This window comes from Narcine bancroftii, chromosome 9 (genome assembly GCF_036971445.1).
Source record: "Narcine bancroftii isolate sNarBan1 chromosome 9, sNarBan1.hap1, whole genome shotgun sequence".
In the NCBI taxonomy this organism is placed as follows: domain Eukaryota; kingdom Metazoa; phylum Chordata; class Chondrichthyes; order Torpediniformes; family Narcinidae; genus Narcine; species Narcine bancroftii.
The window spans coordinates 26,548,178-26,564,746 of NC_091477.1; the positions used below are offsets into that span (position 1 = coordinate 26,548,178).

At 37.4% G+C, this 16,569-nt stretch overlaps 1 protein-coding gene across 3 annotated transcripts; it reads right to left on the bottom strand.

Annotated features, from left to right (window-relative positions):
- Window positions 1–273: 273 nt before the first annotated feature.
- clk4a (CDC-like kinase 4a) lies at window positions 274–16,222 on the bottom strand. Of its 3 annotated transcripts, XM_069898548.1 has the most exons (14): window positions 16,095–16,222; window positions 9,707–9,902; window positions 9,330–9,481; window positions 8,998–9,250; window positions 7,785–7,875; window positions 7,212–7,278; window positions 4,915–5,025; window positions 4,320–4,486; window positions 3,437–3,531; window positions 3,220–3,349; window positions 3,059–3,141; window positions 1,769–1,848; window positions 894–984; window positions 274–743 (listed from the first exon to the last, which is right to left on the bottom strand). In XM_069898548.1, the coding sequence occupies exons 2-14, from the start codon at window positions 9,788–9,790 to the stop codon at window positions 591–593; spliced, it is 1,557 nt and encodes a 518-aa protein (XP_069754649.1). In that variant the 5' UTR covers window positions 9,791–9,902; window positions 16,095–16,222; the 3' UTR covers window positions 274–590. The 3 variants fall into 3 exon arrangements, with proteins under 3 accessions (XP_069754649.1, XP_069754650.1, XP_069754651.1); XM_069898549.1 differs by lacking the exon at window positions 9,707–9,902 and having other exon boundaries at window positions 16,095–16,221; XM_069898550.1 differs by lacking the exons at window positions 9,707–9,902; window positions 16,095–16,222 and adding an exon at window positions 14,423–14,904.
- Window positions 16,223–16,569: the final 347 nt, after the last annotated feature.

Consider the following 16,569-nt stretch of genomic DNA (forward strand, 5'->3'; position numbering starts at 1 on the left):
AAACTCAATTACATTTTTTGACAGAAAAAAGCTTTTCAATCTCTGCACTGTAACAACCACTGCCTACTTATGAACTAATGTCACTGTTCAATTTGAGGATTCATAAGACGAGAGATAATGTGAACCCTGCATTACAGCAGTTCAACAATAGAAATTTGCCGATGGAATTTCAAATAGGTCCAATCTAGGTCATCCCAGCAAATCAATAATACTGATTTTTTTCCCCCGTGAACCAAATGAATTCAACTTCATAAAACAGAAAACAAATCCAAATACAATACAAATTGCAACTTTATTGCACAATTTTTACATTACAATTAATGAGGTAGTATAATACAAAATCCTCCAGTTTAAGAAAATGCTTGCCAAACTTTCCAAGAATTGCAGTACTGTGTAAAGCAAGTTGTTCCAAAAAGTCAGCACATGCCCACATAACTCCACCAAATAAAATGGCATCTTACTAAATTTGTATCTTTACAGTATTGACAATTTTACAAACATTACAAAATGCTTAATTAGAATAAAGACTGACACAGTCTAGTCATTGTCCTATACAAAATGTCAAATTAATTTACGTTATACAAAACAGTTCACTTTGTAACACATGGCTTTCTCAATGTGCAAAAAAAAGGATGTTGCAATGCTTGATCTAGCCGTATTCTTTTAGAAGGTTCATACGTCATCATCTTTTCAATCAGGTCAAAAAGTTGCTGATGTTCAGAGATCTGGCAAGTCATGTATTCCTGTAAAAAAAAAAATTAGTATTTGAAGATGTAATCTCAAATAGAGGCTATTAACTAAGCCAATCGAAAGTTTTGGCAACAAATATACTTGCATTTGCAGATAAAGAATAGGCCATTTATAGAAGTGCAATATAGTTCAACTATTCCTACCTTCAAAGGTTTGCAGCGTTTCCTAACGTATCGCCCAGCAGAACTATTTTCATCCCAATCTAGCCGCTCATGACGGAAATATCTGGATTTCCTAAGGAAAGGCTACTGTCAATATGCCATAATCATATATGGAGCCTGATAACTCTGCTCATTTGTATTGATTATAATTGAAATCAGTAAGATAACCAGATGCAGCACAAGCATTTTGGGGGGGGGGGGGGGGGGAAGTGTGAAACAAGTCTGTATCGAATTACTTATGCACATACATTCTAATTTCCTTGAAATCAGTCTAAAGCACCTCTTTTCTTATGAACATTCAATAATTTTCCAAGAATGCTAGCAAACTTTGTCCTCCAGGTTTAGCTATGACTACCCCACCAAAAAAAAATCACACCTTACAACACACTATTTGGTGTACATGATGATTCTGTTATGGGTGGAAAAGTTAAGGAAACGTAACTTCTTTAACATGTGCAAGTATTAAACAGGAAATTTTTAAAAATTTAGGGCAAGAATAAGATTCCATATTAAAAGACTAAAAGATAGACCTTTTCCAACAATCAGTAAGAAAATTGAATTAGTTCTTATTAATGCAAAAGCTTCACTCCATTGCTCTAAATAAATACCCAGACCAACCTTCTTCATTGACACATATGTATTTCAAAAGCACACAAATTTCAATTAATCCTTTGCTAGTTGTTTGTAAATTTATTCACTTGACTTGATACAAACATTAAAAAAACAAGGAAAATTCATTTTTTTCTGAAAAGTCACTGGACAATGAAACATATCAAGATACTAAAATCAGAGACATTCCCCAAATGTTTTTGACATACAAATATTTACTTCAGACAAAAAACTATAAACATACTTACCGTGTTTTATTAATCATACTAGTTGGAATGGGCCCAAGAACTCTTTCCATCATAGCAAGATGCTCCCGGCTATCATGCGTCTGTTTGAGAGAAAACATTAAATAGTAGTGAATCATTGTGCCTTCTCTTGTTATTCAAAGAAAATCATGGCTGATCTCAATCTCAGTACTGCTTTAATTTTAAATTAAAAAAATAGACATACTACATGGTTACAGAACTCATGAATCTGTGACACCCAAATACCCCAATCTTGTAGGGTCATGATCATTCTTCTAAACATCTCTTAACAGCCATCATCCCAGGAATCAATCTTAAATATTCATTGCATCCCTCCCCCAAAGTACAACCTTCCTTGAACAAAGCCAAATCTATAACATTCCACCACAGTCCCATTCAATTCTAGCAGGTGTCTTTGCTCCTGTACTCATCCTTTTAATCAGCAAAGTTGGCTACATTGCATGGTGTTAAACAGATGTTATTTCTTCTGCAGCTATTGAGACAAACTTAAAAATAAGAAGCAACTTTGCAATGATACACCAGGTTACATCTTTTCACACAATTAAGTTAAAGAAAAGCAAAACATTTTTTTTATTGGAACTCAAAATTAGAGAAACACTGGGCAAATTGAAGCAAATAGAATGGATACACAAAGGAGGCTGACTAGCAGACAAATGATAAAGAACTTTGCTCTGGGCTTAACACAGGAAATATGCAAGATCAAGTTCAGCATCAATATTGATAGGTTGGTTCAGATGGCCTGTTGGCTTTTTAAAAAAAGTTTATTTATTCATTCAAAATACAAATAGTAAATAACATATATACAATTAACCATAAACATGAACATTATATTTTATAGAAAAAAAAGAAAAGAACCCCCCCCAACTCTCCTAAGGAGAGCCATAAAGAAAGAAAAATAAATTAAGGAACAATTAAACATACATATTGAGATCTAATCAAAGTAAATCAAAATGTAAATATTCTGAATATAACAACCACATTAATTAAAAAACTATAGTTATCACGCGAAACATGTAGTTTTTCCATTATTAAACAATATTTCATCTCATTATGCCATCTATTAATATCAATCATATTTGTATCTTTCCACGCACTAGCAATACATTTTTTCGCTACAGATAACGCTAAATACACAAAAGCCTGTTTGCTTTAAACCTACATGAACTCATAGATGTCTTTCTATACAAGATACGTTAGAAGGACCTCCTAAAGAACAAAACAATTCAAGGCGAACTGAAATATACTACCACAAAAGTTTTAAAAAATTCTTACCTGAAATAATGTCAAACCAAGATAATATTCAATTAATATACATCCTATACTCCAGACATCACATGGATGTGACCATCCTAATTCTTGAAAGAGAGGAATCTTTAATTAGCAATAGATAAAAATATTTAACAAATTTGAAGATTATTTCCTAATGCACTAACCTAGTATAACCTCTGGGGCACGGTAATGTCTGGTGGACACCACAGTGCTGTGGTGTTCATCATCAAACGTTGCACTTCCAAAATCCACAACTTTGATGTCTGGATTTACCACTGTTCTATCATCGTGTTTCTACGATACAGGAATTATAAAGCATCATGTGCAGAAGCAAAACAAAAATCTTAAATAATGTAGGATATAATAAAGGATATAACTTACTGTTTTACTGTTATATTCTATATGATAGTCAGAATTTACGAAGAGAATATTTTCAGGTTTGAGGTCTGTGTGGCTAAGTTTGTTCTGATGTAAAACTAAGAGAGAACATATAGAAGGATCAAGTTTAGAGAGCAACATTGTTAGAAAACTAAAATTGTTCACAAAAATATTTTTTATAAAGGTAAATGAGCTGCTTGGAAAAGTCAGCATTCACAAATTAAAAAGTATCATTTAAAAGCATAACATGAAGTCAATAACCATTTGTTCTCACAATTCTAAACCCACTACCAGTAAAAAGTAAATTTTATATTTGTACCTAACAGTTACAGATAAATGACCTTCAATCCCATTTTTTTCCTTCATGGCTGGACAAGAAACCAAAATTGCTCTTCAAATAATGAATTCGCCTCTACTTAAATTCTAAATGCAACACCCCTTAACAGAGCTGCAATCCTATTGGACATTCCAAGAGCATTGTTTCAAGTCCCAATATGGAGTATTAAATGACTAACTCAAAATGAGAATATCAACAGATATTGACTAATGTAATTTAAAATATAAAATCATAACTGATCTTCAAGTCACATCTCAAAATGAATGGTTCCAATTTCAATTCCATAATAACTCGTAAAAATTTAACAACTCAATTAGAGCATGTGATCACATCCAAAAGGCTAAAATAGAATTAAGCATTATTAACTTGGTCACCAAAGCATTCACCCCAATGCGTATCACAGATAAATAAACATTTCCTGGACAAAGAAAATTTGTATACATAGGATATAGGCTTAGACAAGTATCCAATTCAAATCAAGGACACAGCATTTTATATCACAGATGATTTCCCACCCACCAACCTTGATTTAATGCAAGTTATACTCACAGTTCAGGGCTTGACAAATCTGATAAGCCATATGCCGAATGTGATGCATTGGGAATGGCATGAAATTGTTTTCCTTTAAGAAATCATAGGTACTGAGTCCCAGTAGTTCAAACCCAATGCAAATATGTCCATGATGATCAAACCAATCCAGTATTTGTACACATCCACTGCAAATCAGAAAAATGCACATCAGAACAGTAAAATCCCCACTTTCTGGATTTCAAGCAATGGGGGGGGGGGGGAGAATCAAAGTACAAACATTTGGGATACGGCAGCATCTTTATTAAGTAAAACATTATTAAAAGTAGAAAAGTTTTAAGAGCAAGAGTACATCTTAAATCAAGTTTCTGTTCAAGCAAACAGACAAGTACACAGAGACAAAAAGAAATAAACCTAGTTTTTTGTTGAATTTAGTTTTTTTTTGGTATTCTGGGTGTGAAATATCTTCAGCCCAAGACAATTTATCATGCAGAGAAAGATGTACAATCCTCCCAAACAAGCTTCCTTAGCATTGCATACAAAAACATCAATGCTAAAACACTAAACAGTAAACAATATGGCTAATTTCATAATGCTAATTTAAATTAGCACTTACTGTGTACCAGCACCCCTACTATGCATTTCTTCAAGTACACGCACTTCAGAGTGAGCTGCTTCACGATATCGAGCAATGTTCTTTATGATCTTTAATGCAACATATACGCCCCTAAAACAGCAATGCAATTTAAAATGTTAATTGGCTGAATGCTCCCCCGCACCCCCCCCCCCCCCCAACTACACACACACAAAATGTGCTAGCAGACTAAGAACCAGTTTTGAGTGATGTGAGCCAGGTTCAAGATGTATGTAGACTGCTTGCATACAATTCTTTGAATCAAAATTTGACTTTAAAACATTAAGATACCGATTTTTCAATCTAAATACATTAAAAAAAACCCAAGCTTCATTTTTAAAAACTTGATAATTTTTCCTTTTACAAATACAAATTAATTTTATAATTAAAGTTGAGAGAACATTAAACATTTTCTACGTTACGAAAAAATTAGATTAGGAAAATGTTAATTTGTAGAGGAAAGAGAAAATAATGACGTAAATAAATTCAGACAATGTCAAAAATCACAAATGTCAGAATGATTTGAAGTGCAGTTATGATATCAAAGTCAAAACCATAACCAATTCCAAGAAGCAATAACATTCATGAATTATGAATCAAATGATTATAGATCATTAGCTACAACACACTTACTCCATAAATGACAGAAAAGAAACTTCACTTCACCTTCTCACTTCATAACTGGCCATGCAAACAAACTTAATCAACCCAACTGCTATGGATTTTGTTATTAAAAAGAAATTTTCAAAAGGGACATTAATAAAAATATTTAGATGCAATAGAACTGCAAGTGATTAAATACACAAGTAATATTCACTATTGAAAATGTTGTTGCTATGCAACTGAGCAAGCAGATTTTATTTTTAATTTGGAGATACAGCACAGAAATAGGCTCTTCCGGCCCATGAGCCCACACCGCCCTAATGCACCCATGTGACCAATTAACCTACTAATCCCATATGTTACTGTAACTTTGGAGGAAACCATAACACATGAAACACTAGCGCTGTAAATACTTTTGTGGCAAGCCCTATACCAGTGGTTCTCAACTTTTTCTTTACACTCATACAACTTTAAGTAATCCCTATATAGTAAATACTCTGTGATTAGTAAGGGATTACAAAGTGGTATGTGAGTGGGAAGGGTGAGAATCACTGTTCTAGACCCAATCATTACTGAAATAAGTCATTGGCTCATTTCCTTTGGAGCTTTGAAACAGTCCACATAATAAGGTACAATGAAAATAGTGGTTTTCAAACTTTTTCTTTCCACCCACATGCTACTATAAGCACAATGGCATAGGGAATACTTAAAGTGGCATGTGAATGGAAAGAGAAAGGTTGAGAACCATTGCACTATATTAACTGTGCTTGCCAAATCACCAAATGAATCCAAGTTGCGCTTGAATAACCAACAAAACTCTAAAGAGAAATTTTTCTTTAAAGATTTTTTTTAACGGCTCAGATTTTACTGGAGAATCTGAATTCCTTCTAGACTAATCTTTTCAATAGCCCTTTTCACACTGGCTAACCAGTAGATTGGCCGCTCAGTGAAATGGTTCAGGAAGCCATTTTTGCCTTTCACACTGGACCACTGTTAACTAGTTTTCTGTCTTTTCACACACATCACAAGGCATCCACCAGTGACGTCTGAGTGACGCATCGAGCAATGTTGGACCTATCCTATATCTTCATCAATGTATTATGATCTTGCACTGAAATGAGGCCTTCAGCTCTGTTACTGCGCTGATCAATATAAACCTTTATGTTGGGAAAGTTGTATAATATATAGACGCTCAATTTTTAAACACCGTGGGAAAGTCCTAGAGGCAATAGTGCACAAAATATAAAGACCATAGGAAAGAGTGATGGCAGATCTGCGACTTTCCCACAGTCCTTTAGACATTTAAAATGGTTTATATAGGTCAGCAAAGTTTATACCTTTTTAATCTTGTTTCCTTCATGTTCCTGAACTCACGCAAAAACTAAATCAACGCATCACTACTTTATCCCAGGATACCCAATGTCCCTTTCACACTGGGCTAATCAGCACACAGGTGTCATCAGTCTTCGGGATACTACCTACTTATCTGATGACGCCTGCGTGCCAATTAAAGAGCTTTCACACTGGACTCTTAACTGGTAGATTGGCCATCAATTACTGGGACAAGGTGCCAGTGTGAAAGAAGCTAATGTCGCAATCTAAAGTGTGGCATTGTGATGGGAAATGAATTACATTTAACAAGTTAAAAGTAAATTAGGTGTGATGCAAGAACTTACTTTTTTAAATCAAAACACTCGACAACTTTTCCAAAAGCTCCTTCACCTAGATTACAGATTATTTCATCTGGATGGGAAAGAAAAAGACGTTTAAGAATGCAAGCAAAAATTAATTTCTCATTCAGGAATAAGCACATCTCATTAAAAATTACAAAATCCTGTGACTGACATTAAATTTAATTTTTAAATTAAAAATCAGGTTTAAAAATACTATGGTAAGGTTGTTCCTTATACTACAAATCTACAAAATAAACAACCCATACTTCAATTAAAAGTGGAAAAAAAAATGCCACCCACCATTCACCAAAAGCTAGAAACTATTTTGAAGGTCTGGACTGTCTTCTGCACAAGATTAATAGGCTAATTTAAGAATAACAAAACTAAGCTTGGAATACATTTTTTTTTAAAATTACTTTTTTGGCTCCAAGTATAAAATACATGCTTCAGAATACATATTCATGGATACCACCCCCCCATACATTTATGTCCTCTTCCTCCTCCCACCCCCCCTCTATTTCCCAAACTATGCCTTTAAAGCTCCCTGTAATAAGGTGTTACAAAAATATTCTATACATCTTGCTTTCAGTTTGTCTCCAGTGTGATATACCAGATGACCCTCCTCATCATCCTCAACATTCTTGGTTCTCCTCTGGCGGTGACTCTTCTGTACACGATAAGTAGTCAGCAACATCATCCAGCCATTGAAAAAGGATAGTATTTCGGAACAGAACACACCATTCCCCAGGAGAGGATTCAGGTATTCATATACACGCCAATCCACGAAAGGCCACGGTAGGTTGACGGGTGCAAATTCAAATTCAATCCCCAGAAATTCACATGGCACACAGTGTATGTTACAGAAGAAAAACATGGCAAGGAACAGATTTTAAGATAAGATGCTTCTTAAAAATTTCAAAGCAATAAATGCATCAATACAAAATTCTCCAAATTAAAGTTAATAAAGACATCAAGTTCAAAACATGTTGGGAATTACAAATAAAATATGGAAAAGTGCATTCTGAGGGGTTGAAAACATTGCACATATTGGAGGCAATATGTGGTTACAACTAGTATTGCTGGGGGAGTGGTGAAGGGGATGTTGGAAGATCTGCAAAATTTTCAAATCTGAATTGCAAGGAAAATTATGTTATCTTTAAATAGCATTAAATGGTTATAAATGAAAGCTATATTAAAATAATCCGATTTTCAAAAATAAAAATAAATGGCCAGTGTGGAAATCAGTTTTAAAATTCTGGAGTAGCAGAACTTTAAATGGCATGGAATAGTCTTAGGGAGCCGGATGGCAGAATAATGTTTAATTCAACAGCATACTGCCAGATTACAGCAACACAGCAGTTATGATACACAGATCATTAACACCAGTCAAATTGCCTGTAATTAAATGACTCCTCCTCAGAATGATTGGTATATGGATTGTATCAAGATAAAAACTATATTAATCATCTAAATGGGCTCTATAATCTGTACTTATTCCTGGGGACTTCCTAACATTAAAGCAATATCATTAAAAACACTAGTAATCTTCAAAATCAGATTTTTCTAATTTTAAAAACAACTTTATCAAGACTGCCAATAACTATATGCATGAATAAATTTTCAAATTTACTAGAACATTATTCCTAAATTGCTCTCTTTCTACAGTTTTAACAACCCAGATCTCAAAACTAACTGGGATTCCTGCCCTATCCCTCATGCCTATTTTCTTATAAGAAAACAGTACTTAAGTACCCCCAAATCTGTCAATTTCAAATAAATTTGTTCTTACCGAGTGCGAATGGTTACTTGAACCAGAGTGATGTTTTTTAGGCCTATGTCTTTCCCGGCTACTTTTTTCACTCCTTCCACTATCAGGTTTGCCTGACTTGCTGTAATTTTGATGACTATAGCAGTAGCGCTGATGTCGGCATTCTCTGTTGTGACAGCCATTCCTATATTCCATTTTGTACCCATCTCTGTATTCATGCTTTCCGTCATGGTAATCCATGTGCTCATTAACAGATTTTGTTTCCAAGTAATGGCTATAAAAAAAACTTACTAAATTACCAATCTTAACTATTGTTGCAGAGACTTCACCGGTTGTACGCACACATTACTTACTTGTCTGAAGGACGATAGCGTTTATGCCTTCTGTATTCCCTCTCACTGCTATGGGATCGTTTTCTACGTTTATGACTACTGTAATAGTCTCGGTGCTCCAAACTTTCTCCACTGCTCCAATCCGAACTTCGTGTACACTTCAAATGAGGCATCTACAAACAGTGCCAATTTTTTCCATTCAATATCAAAACTTAGCTGCTGACAAACTGAATTCAAATATTTACAAAAAACTTTACGGTTTTGACATTCTTTTAAATTAACACAATTTCTACCGTGTAAAAATGAGAACTTCCTGCCTTTAAATGCAGGGCATATCAAAACTTGCATTGTTGGACTCTAAATATCCATCACTCAGTTTATAATGAGGTAGACCTCACCTTAAAGACAACCCTCAACCCATCAGAAGCTGAAGTCCTTATCCAATACAGTTCCAAATTCGAAAAATCTCTGTATGATCTCATATCCACGATAAATATTAGTTCATCTAAATTCTACCACACACGCACAAATTATCATCTAAGTTCTTCAAGATTGATAAATTCCTGGGGCTGGATGTGATAATAATCCAGGCTGCTGTGGGAAGTGAAAGAAGAGATAGGTGGGTCAGTAACTATGTTCTTTGAATCTTCTTTGTTGCAGGGGAGGTGCCGAAGGATTGGAGAATGGCAAATGCAGTCCCCTTGTTATGTAATAGGGAGAATCCTGGGAATTATAGACCGGTGAGTCTTATGTCAGTAGTGTGCAAACCTATGGAGGATTCTTAAGGATAGGATTTATGAGGATTTGGAGAAGTAGTCTACTCAAGGATAGTCAGCATGGCTTTGTCAAGTGAAGGGTGTGCCTCACAAGTCTAATCGAGTCTTTTTGAGGCAAGAAATTGATGAGGGTAGGACGGTAGATGCAGTCTACATGGATTTTTAGCAAGGGATTTGATAAGGTCCCCCACGAGAAACTCATCCAGAAAGTCATGAGATTAGTAGAACCTTGGCTGCGTGGATAAAAAAAATTGGTTTGGAGGAAGAAAGCAGAGGGTAGTAGTGGAAGTAAAGTATTTTGCCTGGAGGTCAGTAACTAGTGGAGTACTGTAAGTATCTGTTCTGGGACCCCTGCTCTTTGTGATCTTTATAAATGACCTGAAGAGGAGGAAGGATGGGTCAGTACGTTTGCGGATGACATGAAGGTTAGAGGAGTTGTAAATGGAGCTGAAGATTGTCAAAGGTTAAAAGAGGATATAGAAAGGATTCAGAGTTGGGCAGAAAAGTGGCAGATGGATTTCAATCCAGATGTGAGGTGATGGATTTTGGAAGGACAAACCAGGTTGAGCACAGGGATAATGGTTGGTTACTTAAGAGTGTGGATGAACAGAGGGTACTTGGGATTCAAATCCATACATCCCTCAAGGTCGCCATACAGATTGATAGGATAGTTAAGGTGGGCTATGGGATTCATTAATAGGATTGAATTCAGGGGTAGAGGTCATGTTGCAACTCTACAAATCTCTGGTAAGACCATACAAGAGTAATGTGTTCAGTTCTGGTTACCTCAGTATAGGAAGGATGTGGAAATTATAGAGAGGGTGCAGATGAGATTTATCAGGATTTTGCCTGGATTGGAAAGCAAGGTTGGCAGAGCTGGGACTTTTCTCTTTGTAGAAAGATTAAAGGAGACTTGATAGAGGTCTACAAGATTATGAGAGGCATAGATAGGGTGAACAGCCAGCAACTGTTTCCTCAGGGCAGGATCAGCAAACACCAGAGGACACAAGTACAAAGAGAAGAAGTTTAGGGGAGACATCAGGGTTGTTTTAAAAAAAAATACTGAGTTGTGGGTGCCTGAAATGCCTTGCCACGGATGGTGATGGAGGCGGAAACATTGTGGGCATTTAAGAGACACTTGGACAGATAAATGGATAAAAGAAAAATAGAGGGTTATGGGGTAGGGAAGGAATATATGGGTCAGCATAACATTTCAGGGCAAAGGGCCTGTACTGTGCTGTATTGCTTCATCAGCCTAGTTACAATGCTACTAGTAATTACTTCATCAGTCTCTAGCCATGGGGTGGGAAACCTTTTAATTTAGACATACAGCACAGTAACCAGCCATTTCAGCCCATGAGTACCACTCAGTTAACCTACACAGCCAGTACGGACTTCATGGGCCAAAATAGCCTGTTACCATACTGTATATCTAAGTTAAAAATTAAAAGGTTGCCCACCTCTGCCCTAGCCCTACAACAACAACCACATTAACTTGCCAAATCCAAGAATTGTGTGAAACTTCGTGATGCTTACTTAAGCCATTTTATGGCAGTGACTTTCCAACTTTTCTTGAAGCTACTCATTTTAAAGATGTGGTCAGATTCTACAATTACAAGTTCTTCATTCTTTGGACTGAAAGTTTTTCTCTTCTATTCTCCCATTTATGAATGTAAGCATGCACTCCACCCCCTGCCCTTCCTCTTTTTATTCAGATGTCTGTCTATTTTGCTCATACCTTGCTGTTCAGAATCATTTAGAAGGAACATCAAACTAATGCAAAAGATTGTATGAACTTGTTTGTACTGACATAAATTAATTCTTATAACAATTACAGTACGGAAACAGGCCATCTCAGCCCCTCGAGTTAATAGTGATCCAAGTGATCTCTAGTCCCACCTACCTGCACTTTGCCCATAACCCTCTCATCCATATACAGGTACACAATTCTTTATCCGGACATCTAAACTCGAGAAAGGTCCAAAATCCGGCAAGTGGGGACCGGCAGCCGGGGGAGGTGGCTGAGGGACTGGAAGCGGGTGGGGGTGGATACGGCAGCACAATTCGGGTGGGCTTTCCGAAATCTGGAAAAATCCGAAATTCGGAACACACTGTCCCCCAAGGGTTCAGGATAAAGGAAAATTGACTGTTGCGACCACCTCTTCCAGAAGGTGATTCCACTCAGCCACCACTCTCTGAGTGAAGAAGTTCCCTCTCATGTTACTTCTAAACTTCTGCCCCCCAACTCTTAGCTCGTAACCTCTTGTTTGAATCTCACCTACCCTCAAGGGAGAGCTGATTCACATTTACTCTCTCTATTCCTCTCAATTTTAAATACCTTTAATCAACCCCCCCCCCACCTTCTACACTCCAATGAATAAAGACCCAAACCACTTGATCTTTCTTTGTAATCTAGATTCTGAAATCCAGATAACATTTTAGTAAATCTTTGCTGCACATTCTGTACCTTATTCCTATAATTTGATGACCAAAATTGTACAAGTATTCTAAATTTGGCCTCACCAATGCCTTGAATAATCTGAACATCATTTCCCAACTCCTATATTCTATGCTTTGATTTATAAAGGCTAGTATACCAAAAGTTTTCTTCACCACTCTATTCTCGAGTTTCCAACAAATACACTCAACATTAGAATTGATTCTAGACTACAGGAAAAAAAAACCCAGAACACAAACCAGTCCTCATCTATGGGTCAGCAGTGAAGAGGGTAAAGAACTTCAAACTCCTGGGTTTCAATATATTTGATTATCCTGGGGCCATCATATCGATGCAATCATAAAGAAGGCATGTATCCAGCTATATTTCGTTAGAAATTTGAGGAGATTTGGTATGTCACCAAAGATGCAAATTTCTACAGGTGTACTGTGGAGAGCATCCTGATTGGTGGCATCACTGTCTGGTTTGGAGGTGCACAAAACAGAAAAATGCTAGAGAGATGTGAACTCAGCCTGTGTTATCATGGGCATTCACCTTCATTCCATTAAGGACATCTACAAGAGGCAGTATTTCAAGAAAGCAATCATCAATGACCGTGGCACCCCAGACCACTTCCTTTTCTCACTGCTATCATCAGGAAGGAGGTATAGGAGACTGAAGAGGCACACCCTACGTCTTAAAAATAGGTTTCCCCTCTACGATCAGATTTCTGAATGAACCCATAGACAATACTTCATTATTTTCTCATTTTTTATTTTTAAAATCTTATATCTATATAACTCTAATTTATAGCAATTTTGCATCTATAATGCACAATACAAATTTCATGACAATAAACCAGATTCTGAATTGCTACTTGGTGCATGTTCTTTGGTTTTTAAAATTTAATTTCAGATGCAGATAGAAGTATTGTAAAAATAAGTGGCAGCAATGCAACTGAAGATAAAAATTGTTGCAGATGTCACAATCCATTTCAACTCAAAAATTAGCTATGGGCAAAAATATCAAATTTGAAACCAAGCTTCAGGGAAACTGAAGTCTTCAAAACATTTACTAACAACGTCCCGGTGAATAAATACTGCAATATATGAAATTGCTGCAAATCACAAAACATTTCAGCTGTGTGTAATGGGGAATAAACAATGCTACATACTTCAAGAGATTGGATTAAAACTAAGACCACAATCATGACTGATACCAAAAGACATGTGGAATGTTCACTTGTTTTTCAAATAATACAAATGTTCTTAAATGAAAGAATACCCCCGATACTTTGCCAGAAACAGTAGAGGATCTTTGCCAGATAACAATTAGCATTAGCCAATACCAGTTCTCGACTAATGTGACAGAAATACCTCCAGTGACTCCCTAGATTTACACCAGCTATAGCTGGAGCATTTTGTGCAGTTTCAAAAGACAAACAAAATTTTTTTTGCAGATGCCAAGGTCCTGTGCAGCATACTAATGTCTTGAAAAAAAGCTGGTCACACAGCTTTCAAAGTAAAAGACAGAGTCTAGGGCTGCATCAAATTTGCCAGAGTTTCTGATATCATCGAACCTCCACCATTAAGTACAGGCACTGAACTACTTTCTTCACAATGCCATTAGTCTAGGAAATATCCTCAAAGATAGCAACTCCCAAAAACTTAAAGTTACTTACCCTCTCCACCTCTGATCCCCCAATGATCACTCAATCATACACCTCTGGTTTTTCCTTCCTGAAGTCCTTGGTTTTGGTGACATTGGGTGAGAGGTCAGCCAAATCCTCAACACATTTCAAGCAAATATTTTAATAAAGTTTTTGATTGCTTTTAAGTATCTCTGATCAGAGAAACTCTGGAAAACAGTTTTCTCATCATCAGTTGTGCACAAGCCCTTACCTTCTGTCACTATTGCTGTAGCACTCAGTTCATTTCTCTTTGCACAAAGTTCACAGTGGTAATACTTGGGAGGATAACAAGAACTGTGTAGTCACAAAAGGTAAGCAGTAGGGATATTTAATTGGTAAAGCAAGTAAATATGTAACAGGAATGAAAAATAGATGTGGCCAATGGCATACAGCATCAGAAATAAGTGTTGTTCCCATTCAGTCAAGACTTTTACACCATGGACAACTCTGGCCAATTAGCCCGTTTCCATGCCAACCAAGGGAGTAATCCATTATCTCAACTATTCCTGTCCAAAAGTCTTATACGTTTCAAATAAATAAACTATGCTTATTTGGAAGTCGTCATCGAACATCCACTGCCATTTTCTCTGGCAGCTCATTCCATATACCATCTTAGGTGAAAAAGATCTTTCCCCTTTTTACGCTTTTATTTTGGATTCCCCTAACATGAAAAAAAATTACATCACCCATGTCCTTCATGATTTTATAAGAGCCCCTTCCCCCCCTCAGTTGCCAGCACTCCAGGGAAAAAAGTTCCTGCCTAAAATGCCTCTCCTGGTGAGTCAATCCCAGTAACACTTGTGATTTTTTTTCCCCTGCAGCCTTTCACCTTTGCTAGGTGACCGAACCAGCACGCAATACTCCGAGTGTGACTCCACCAAACACCCTCTGCAGTTGTCACACGGCATCCACATTCCTGCACTCAAGGGCCTGATGAAGACAGATTTACCAGACTACCCCACATCTTTACAATCTACAACACTCTCAGGGACCATATTAACTTCAGCACTGGTTTATCCTTTCAACCAAAGAACAGCACACAACCCTCCGAGTCAAATATCATCTGTCTATCCTTGGCCTACCTTCCTGGTTCATCGAGATATCACACCAATTGCAAATACCAGGGTAACTATGCAGTCGTTAACACACATGATAAATAGTGGAGGAAACTCCCATGCCGGATCAAAAAATTACACCTGAAAATGTTGTGCAATGTTTATTTGGAAGTCGTCCGCGAACGGCAAATTTTTACACAGTAATCCATATGCTGTCTTTTCCTGCAAAGGTCGCCAAAGAACGATAAACATTGCGAAATGGGATCAAACTTTTAAAAAGAAATACGGCGCTATTTGCTGGCTCTTAATGGAAATGATAGGGAAACATTAAATCAACTACCGGGAAAGGAAACCCGTTCTGCATTGCATCGCCCGCCGCCACTTCCCCAAATTGCCCCCGCAACAATGAAGAGCATTTTAATACCAACTCCTTCAAAGATACTGCAAACTAGAACTCATTTGAGGCCCGACTGAACCAACGATTAGAAAGAAGCGCCTGACGAGCCACTCCCCGGAGATCCTGCGCAAGATGAACTCGCCGCCATTTTGTCGAGTTGTGCTCACATTAAAACCCCACTCCCACCCACCACAACGCAACTAAATACCAGACACCGGCGGGAACATCTCTCGGTACATCTAGGTCATGTCAGAAATATTTGCTCCAGTCAAGGCCGAGTAATCGTCGACTTAATCAAGCGTACCGCCGGTGGGGGTGGGGGGGGGACTTCCCGTATTAAATAATTGTAGGAACAGCCGGCGAAAATTAGACCATGACCCCCTCAAGTCAGCCGGTATTACCAAAAGAATACATTTTCTCGCCGGTCTTACCTCAACACTACCGCAACTCGCATAAAATAAAGGCACACAAATTTAAATAAAAGACGACGCTCCGCACAAAATGGTGACCGCAGCTTCGGCGAGAGAACAATCAGCAAGGCTCAGCAGCCTCTGACGCAATTTCCGGCTGGTGAGTGAGGGGAGGGGGGAGGAGGAGCTCGGGTCCGGGCCGTGGACCAATGCCTGCAGAGGTGAGTCGTCCCTGCGGGCGAGAAGGTAAGCCGCCTCTTTTCGGGCATCGATGTCCAACGGCATCGCGCCTCGTCACGTTTCTGTCCACTCAATTTTTAAAATAGTATGAACCTGTGTTGTACTTTTCTAGTGAATGTGCTGTAAGGACAAGAATTTCCTGATAGCAATTCCAAAGATGTCCTTTGTCGTTTTGTGAGAAACAGAAGAATCTTCACAGATTTCGCTCGAGACAAAAATTGAGAACAAAGAACATTTATTGTCCAACAGTGCAAAG